Here is a 9,256-nt window from a genome sequence, read left to right as displayed (position 1 = left end):
CTGTGTAATTACAGACACATAGGGTGATGTGCCCAGTGTAATTACAGACACGCAGGGTGATGTGTCCAGTGTAATTACAGGCACGCAGGGTGATGTGTCCAGTGTCATTACAGATACGCAGGGTGATGTGTCCAGTGTAATTACAGACACATAGGGCGATGTGCCCAGTGTCATTACAGACACATAGGGCGATGTGCCCAGTGTCATTACAGACACATAGGGTGATGTGCCCAGTGTCATTACAGACACATAGGGTGATGTGCCCAGTGTAATTACAGACACGCAGGGTGATGTGTCCAGTGTAATTACAGACACGCAGGGTGATGTGCCCTGTGTAATTACAGACACATAGGGTGATGTGCCCAGTATAATTACAGACACACAGGGTGATGCACCCAGTATAATTACAGACACACAGGGTGATGCACCCAGTATAATTACAGACACACAGGGTGATGTGCCCAGTATAATTACAGACACACAGGGTGATGTGCCCAGTGTAATTACAGACACACAGGGTGATGTGCCCAGTATAATTACAGACACGCAGGGTGATGTGCCCTGTGTAATTACAGACACGCAGGGTGATGTGTCCAGTGTAATTACAGACACGCAGGGTGATGTGCCCTGTGTAATTACAGACACATAGGGTGATGTGCCCAGTGTAATTACAGACACGCAGGGTGATGTGCCCAGTGTAATTACAGGTACGCAGGGTGATGTGTCCAGTGTAATTACAGACACATAGGGCGATGTGTCCAGTGTTATTACAGACACGCAGGGTGATGTGCCCTGTGTAATTACAGACACATAGGGTGATGTGCCCAGTGTAATTACAGACACGCAGGGTGATGTGTCCAGTGTAATTACAGGCACGCAGGGTGATGTGTCCAGTGTAATTACAGGCACACAGGGTGATGTGTCCAGTGTAATTACAGACACATAGGGTGATGTGTCCAGTGTAATTACAGACATGCAGGGTGATGTGCCCAGTGTAATTACAGGCACACAGGGTGATGTGTCCAGTGTAATTACAGACACGCAGGGTGATGTGTCCAGTGTAATTACAGACACATAGGGCGATGTGTCCAGTGTTATTACAGACACGCAGGGTGATGTGCCCTGTGTAATTACAGACACATAGGGTGATGTGCCCAGTGTAATTACAGACACGCAGGGTGATGTGTCCAGTGTAATTACAGGCACGCAGGGTGATGTGTCCAGTGTAATTACAGGCACACAGGGTGATGTGTCCAGTGTAATTACAGACACATAGGGTGATGTGTCCAGTGTAATTACAGACACGCAGGGTGATGTGTCCAGTGTAATTACAGGCACGCAGGGTGATGTGTCCAGTGTAATTACAGACACGCAGGGTGATGTGCCCGGTGTTATTACAGACACGCAGGGTGATGTGCCCAGTGTTATTACAGACACGCAGGGTGATGTGCCCAGTGTTATTACAGACACGCAGGGTGATGTGCCCAGTGTTATTACAGACACGCAGGGTGATGTGCCCTGTGTTATTACAGACACGCAGGGTGATGTGCCCAGTGTTATTACAGACACGCAGGGTGATGTGCCCTGTGTCATTACAGACACGCAGGGTGATGTGCCCTGTGTAATTACAGACACGCAGGGTGATGTGCCCAGTGTCATTACAGACACGCAGGGTGATGTGCCCTGTGTAATTACAGACACATAGGGCGATGTGTCCAGTGTTATTACAGACACGCAGGGTGATGTGCCCAGTGTCATTACAGACACGCAGGGTGATGTGCCCTGTGTAATTACAGACACGCAGGGTGATGTGCCCAGTGTCATTACAGACACGCAGGGTGATGTGCCCTGTGTCATTACAGACACGCAGGGTGATGTGCCCTGTGTAATTACAGACACATAGGGCGATGTGTCCAGTGTTATTACAGACACGCAGGGTGATGTGCCCTGTGTAATTACAGACACATAGGGTGATGTGCCCAGTGTAATTACAGACACGCAGGGTGATGTGTCCAGTGTAATTACAGACACGCATGGTGATGTGCCCTGTGTAATTACAGACACATAGGGTGATGTGCCCAGTGTAATTACAGACACGCAGGGTGATGTGTCCAGTGTAATTACAGACACGCAGGGCGATGTGTCCAGTGTTATTACAGACACGCAGGGTGATGTGTCCAGTGTAATTACAGACACATAGGGTGATGCACCCAGTGTAATTACAGACACGCAGGGTGATATGTCCAGTGTAATTACAGACACATAGGGTGATGCACCCAGTGTAATTACAGACACGCTCCTTTTGATGGGGTAGAAGGCCCTTCACAGCTTTTAGGAAGTTACCTGTGGTGCTGATGTTTAGGCCGAGGTACGTATCGTTTTTTTGTGTGCTCTAGGGCAACGCTGTCTAGATCTTTTTGTCTTACTGAGATTTACTGTCAGGGCCCAGGTCTGACAGAATGTGTGCAGAAGATCTAGGTGCTGCTGTAGGCCCTCCTTGGTTGGTGACAGAAGCACCAGATCATCAGCAAACAGTAGACATTTGACTAGTAGGGTGAAGCTGGGTGCTGCAGACTGTTCTAATGCCCTCGCCAATTCGTTGATATATATGTTGAAGAATGTTGGGCTTAAGCTGCATCCCTGTCTCATAAGAAAGAAATTCGTTTTTTTGCCAATTTTAACCTCTCTGGGGCAGGTGGGACGCAATCGTCCCACCGGCCAATAGCCAGGGAAAATACAGCGCGCCAAATTCAAATAAAATGATATAAAAATCAAACTTTCATTAAATCACACATGTAAGATACCAAATTAAAGCTACACTCGTTGTGAATCCAGCCAACATGTCAGATTTCAAAAAGGCTTTTCGGCGAAAGCATAAGATGCTATTATCTGATGATGGCACAATGTCAACAAAGAGAGTAGCATAATTCAACACTGCAAGCACGACACAAAATGCAGAAATAAAATATAAATCATGCCTTACCTTTGACGAAATTCTTTTGTTGGCACTCCAATATGTCCCATAAACATCACAAATGGTCCTTTTGTTCGATTAATTCCATCGATATATATCCAAAATGTCAATTTATTTGGACCGTTTCATCCAGAGAAACACAGCCTCCAACTTTCGCCATGTCACTACAAAATATATCAAAAGTTACATGTAAACTTTACCAAAACATTTCAAACTACTTTTGTAATACAACGTTAGGTATTTTTAAACGTTAATAATCAATCAATTTGAAGACGGGATGATCTGTGTTCAATACAAAAAAGAAAACAAACTGACGCAACTTTTTTCGTAACGTGCCTCTCTCAAAAAATGTACTTCATGTGACCCTCATTTACGATAGCCCTACTTCTTCATTACACAAAGGAATAACCTCAACCGATTTCCAAGGACTGGTGACATCCAGTGGAAGCGGTAGGAACTGCAAGCAAGTCCATTAGAAATCTGGTGTCTCTAAAAAACTCATTGAAAAGACAGTGACATCAAAAAAATAAAAATTCTGAATGGTTTGTCCTCAGGGTTTTGCCTGCTACATAAGTTCTGTTATACTCACAGACATGATTCAAACAGTTTTAGAAACGTCAGAGTGTTTTCTATCCAAATCTAATAATAATATGCATATCTTATATTCTGGGGATGAGTAGCAGGCAGTTGAATTTTGGCATGCTATTTATCCGAAAGTGAAAATGCTGCCCCCTGCCCACAAGAAGTTAACCACACACTTGTTGTTTATGTACATGGATTTTATAGTGTTATATGTTTTACCCCCAACACCACTTTCCATCAGCTTGTATAGCAGGCCCTCGAGCAAAATTGAGTCAAAAACGTTTTGGGAATCAACAAAGCATGAGAAGACTTTGCCTTGTTTTGGTTTGTTTTTTTGTCAGTTAGGGTGTGCAGGGTGAATACGTGGTCTGTTTTACGGTAATTTGGTAAACATACAATTTGACATTTGTGTCACGTTGTATAAAGGGATTCGGGAGACAGGCGCAGGAATGTGTAATCGTTTTTTTTATTAAGCCCAAATTACGACGTGCCGTGTAAAGGCACGGGGACCAAACAAACACGTCACAAAAACACATCCGTGTCAAGTACATTGTTCTCACTGAGGAAATGTACGAGTCTGCTGTTAAATACAATGCAGCGGATTTTCCCAAGGTTGCTGTTGACGCGTATCCCCCGGTAGTTATTGGGGTCAAATTTGTCTCCACTTTTGTGGATTGGGGTGATCAGTTCTTGGTTCCAAATATTGGGGAAGATGCCAGATCTGAGGATGGGGGGGGGGTGAGTGGAGACAGAGTACATTTTGATGGCTGGAAACTCTTTTTACAGTTGTGGTTCTTACTGCAATGCTGAGTGAGTATGATACTCAACTGTATGTTACAATTACCCTCTATGTCTCTGATCTTCTTCCCCATCTTAAGTTCAAGTCAGTCAATTGTTACAACACGTTCAGTCGGATGATGTCATAGTATAACCAATTGGAATTTGTGGTCTGTATATTTTATAATTTAGGATACCGTCAACAACACAGACTTTTTGGGGTTGGAGGGTTTGTATTTTGTCCTGTAGCTCATTCAAGGTAATTGGAGAATCCAGTGGGTTCTGGTAGTCTTCAATAGTTGATTCTAAGATTTGTATTTGATCCCCGAAGTGGTTAGAGTCTTTGGATTCTTCAACTATATTGAGCTGATTCCTGACGTGCTGTTCCTTCTTTTTCCGTAGTGTATTTCTGTATTGTTTTAGTGATTCACCATAGTGAAGAAGTAGACTCAGGTTTTCTGGGTCTCTGTGTTTTTGGTTCAACAGGTTTCTCTATTTCTTTCTTAGGTTTTTGCATTCTTCATCAAACCATTTGTCATTGTTGTTCATTGTCTTAGGTTGTCTGTATGAAATGTTTAGATTTTATAAGGAAGCTGAGAGGTCAAATATACTGTTAAGGTTTTCTACTGCCAAGTTTACACCTTCACTATTACAGTGGAATGTTTTACCCAGGAAGTTGTCTAAAAGGGATTGAATTTGTTGTTGCCTAATAGTTTTTTGGGTAGGTTTCCACACTACTTTCCTTCCATCTATAGCATTTCTTAATATCATTCAGTTCCTATTGGCTTTGATGCCTCTCTCTCCCTCCTACATGGCTGGGGAGGCCAGACCTCAGACTCAACATCAGGATAACATATTCGTAAGGGTCAATTAAAGGAGACTGACTGATCTATTCCTCTCTCTCTCTGTCTGTTTCAGAACACCCTGGAGTCCTGTAACATCTGCAGTAAACCCATCATGGAGCGTATCCTGCGGGCGACAGGGAAGGCTTACCACCCCCACTGCTTCACCTGTGTGGTGTGTCAACGCAGCCTGGACGGTATCCCGTTCACCGTGGACGCCGCCAACCACATCCACTGTATCGACGACTTCCACAAGTAAGGGGGCTGCCGCCAACTCACACGGACGGACACACGCTCCCCCCGCACATTGCCATCGACACACACACACACACACACACACACACACACACACACACACACACACACACACACACACACACACACACACACACACACACACACCCAAGTATGTTAATAGGTCATAAATAAGCTATACATTAATGCCTAGTTTATGAGGAGAGAAACAGAAGTACAAATGTCACTCTCACTACCTCACATTCAGTAAGTACAGGAGTCGTGTAGCGTACCCCTGTGGGTCAATTCCTCATCACAAGTCTGACCTCAACAAAGCAATCTCTGTGTTGAAGAACAGATTAGGCTTTTTTTTCACTGCCTGAGCTGTAATCTCACGAAGCCACCACCCACCTCACTTCCTGCTTCTGAGCCAATCACCAAGCCACCACCTACCTCACTTCCTGGTTCACTTCCTGGTTCTGAGCCGTTCATTGGGCCTCACGTCCAATCACCTGATAGGAGCAGAAACCTCTGTCTTCACTTCCTCATGGGTGTTCTTGTTAGAGAGGCCTGTTCCTCCAGTAGGAGTTTCCTATATGACTTTAGTTCAATGAGGCTTGAAGATCAGTAGTATTTGTATTTGTATCTCTTTCTCTTTCTCTCTCAATTCAATTCAAAGGGCTTTATTGGCATGGGAGACATATGTTTAAATTGCCAAAGCAAGTGAAATAGACAGGAAGTTAACAAGTGGAATAGACAGGAAGGGACAAGGGAAATAAACAAAAACATGTAAAAGAATAAAGACATTTCAAATGTCATACTATGTCTATATACCGTGTTGTAACGATGTGCAAATAGTTAAAGTACAAAAGGGAAAATAAATAAACATAAATATAGGTTGTATTTACGATGGTGTTTGTTCTTCACTGGTTGACCTTTTCTTGTTGCAACAGGTCACACATCTTGCTGCTGTGAAGACACACTGTGGTATTTCACCCAGTAGATATGGGAGTTTATCAAAATTAGATTTGTTTTCGAATTCTTTGTGGATCTGTGTAATCTGAGGGAAATATGTGTCTATAATATGGTGTTACATTTGGCAGGAGGTTAGGAAGTGCAGCTCAGTTTCCACCTCGTGTTGTGGGCCTTCGGTGGCCTTTCTCAATTACAAGGCTATGCTCACTGAGTCTCTACATAGTCAAGGATTTTCTTAATTTTGGGTCAGTCACAGTGGTCAGGTATTCTGCTATTGTGTACTGTCTGTTTAGAGCCAAATACCATTCCAGTTTGCTTAGGTCTAATTGTGTTACTGTCCTGGGGCTCTCTGGGCCTCTCTCTCATCTCTGTCTCTCTTCTCTGTCTCTCTCCCTCTGTCTCTCTGTCTCTCGTCTATCTGTCTCTCTCTTCTCTCTCTGTCTCTCATCTCTCTGTCTCTCGTCTCTGTCTCTCTCTCTGTCTCCCCCATTAGGAAGTTTGCCCCTCGTTGCTGTGTATGTTCTGAGCCCATCATGCCAGCTCCAGGCCAGGAGGAGACTGTTCGTATCGTCGCCTTGGATCGAGACTTCCACGTGCAGTGTTACCGCTGTGAGGTGTGTATATACAGTGTTACCGCTGTGAGGTGTGTATCTACTATACAGTGTTACCTCTGTGAGGTGTGTATCTACAGTGTTACCTCTGTGAGGTGTGTATCTACAGTGTTACCTCTGTGAGGTGTGTATCTACTATACAGTGTTACCTCTGTGAGGTGTGTATCTACTATACAGTGTTATCTCTGTGAGGTGTGTATCTACTATACAGTGTTATCTCTGTGAGGTGTGTATCTACTATACAGTGTTATCTCTGTGAGGTGTGTATCTACAGTGTTACCTCTGTGAGGTGTGTATCTACTATACAGTGTTATCTCTGTGAGGTGTGTATCTACAGTGTTACCTCTGTGAGGTGTGTATCTACTATACAGTGTTATCTCTGTGAGGTGTGTATCTACTATACAGTGTTATCTCTGTGAGGTGTGTATCTACAGTGTTACCTCTGAGGTGTGTATCTACTATACAGTGTTATCTCTGTGAGGTGTGTATCTACAGTGTTACCTCTGTGAGGTGTGTATCTACTATACAGTGTTATCTCTGTGAGGTGTGTATCTACAGTGTTACCTCTGTGAGGTGTGTATCTACTATACAGTGTTATCTCTGTGAGGTGTGTATCTACAGTGTTACCTCTGTGAGGTGTGTATCTACTATACAGTGTTATCTCTGTGAGGTGTGTATCTACTATACAGTGTTATCTCTGTGAGGTGTGTATCTACTATACAGTGTTATCTCTGTGAGGTGTGTATCTACAGTGTTACCTCTGTGAGGTGTGTATCTACTATACAGTGTTACCTCTGTGAGGTGTATATCTACAGTGTTACCTCTGTGAGGTGTGTATCTACTATACAGTGTTATCTCTGTGAGGTGTGTATCTACTATACAGTGTTATCTCTGTGAGGTGTGTATCTACAGTGTTACCTCTGTGAGGTGTGTATCTACTATACAGTGTTACCTCTGTGAGGTGTGTATCTACTATACAGTGTTACCTCTGTGAGGTGTGTATCTACAGTGTTACCTCTGTGAGGTGTGTATCTACTATACAGTGTTACCTCTGTGAGGTGTGTATCTACAGTGTTATCTCTGTGAGGTGTGTATCTACAGTGTTACCTCTGTGAGGTGTGTATCTACAGTGTTACCGCTGTGAGGTGTGTATCTACTATACAGTGTTATCTCTGTGAGGTGTGTATCTACAGTGTTACCTCTGTGAGGTGTGTATCTACAGTGTTACCTCTGTGAGGTGTATATCTACAGTGTTATCTCTGTGAGGTGTGTATCTACTATACAGTGTTACCTCTGTGAGGTGTGTATCTACAGTGTTACCGCTGTGAGGTGTGTATCTACTATACAGTGTTATCTCTGTGAGGTGTGTATCTACAGTGTTACCTCTGTGAGGTGTGTATCTACTATACAGTGTTACTGCTGTGAGGTGTGTATCTACTATACAGTGTTACCTCTGTGAGGTGTGTATCTACTATACAGTGTTATCTCTGTGAGGTGTGTATCTACAGTGTTACTGCTGTGAGGTGTGTATCTACAGTGTTACCTCTGTGAGGTGTGTATCTACTATACAGTGTTACCTCTGTGAGGTGTGTATCTACTATACAGTGTTATCTCTGTGAGGTGTGTATCTACTATACAGTGTTACCTCTGTGAGGTGTGTATATACAGTGTTACCTCTGTGAGGTGTGTATCTACTATACAGTGTTACCTCTGTGAGGTGTGTATCTACTATACAGTGTTACCTCTGTGAGGTGTGTATCTACTATACAGTGTTATCTCTGTGAGGTGTGTATCTACAGTGTTACCTCTGTGAGGTGTGTATCTACTATACAGTGTTACCTCTGTGAGGTGTGTATCTACTATACAGTGTTACCTCTGTGAGGTGTGTATCTACTATACAGTGTTACCTCTGTGAGGTGTGTATCTACTATACAGTGTTATCTCTGTGAGGTGTGTATCTACTATACAGTGTTATCTCTGTGAGGTGTGTATCTACTATACAGTGTTATCTCTGTGAGGTGTGTATCTACTATACAGTGTTACCTCTGTGAGGTGTGTATCTACTATACAGTGTTATCTCTGTGAGGTGTGTATCTACAGTGTTACCTCTGTGAGGTGTGTATCTACTATACAGTGTTACCTCTGTGAGGTGTATATCTACAGTGTTACCTCTGTGAGGTGTGTATCTACTATACAGTGTTATCTCTGTGAGGTGTGTATCTACTATACAGTGTTATCTCTGTGAGGTGTGTATCTACAGT

General features: G+C 43.4%; 1 protein-coding gene across 1 annotated transcript; it reads left to right on the top strand.

Annotated features, from left to right (window-relative positions):
• Positions 1 to 5,224: 5,224 nt before the first annotated feature.
• On the top strand, positions 5,225 to 6,998 carry LOC120040572 (lipoma-preferred partner homolog; the record flags this gene model as incomplete). Its single annotated transcript, XM_038985664.1, has 2 exons — positions 5,225 to 5,430; positions 6,878 to 6,998. Coding segments are annotated over exons 1-2 (261 nt in total), but the record flags the coding sequence as incomplete, so codon positions are not given.
• Between the last annotated feature and the right edge of the window lie 2,258 nt (positions 6,999 to 9,256).

Source organism: Salvelinus namaycush, unplaced genomic scaffold (genome assembly GCF_016432855.1).
Source record: "Salvelinus namaycush isolate Seneca unplaced genomic scaffold, SaNama_1.0 Scaffold3637, whole genome shotgun sequence".
Taxonomy (NCBI): domain Eukaryota; kingdom Metazoa; phylum Chordata; class Actinopteri; order Salmoniformes; family Salmonidae; genus Salvelinus; species Salvelinus namaycush.
This window is presented reverse-complemented; position numbering and strand designations above follow the sequence as displayed.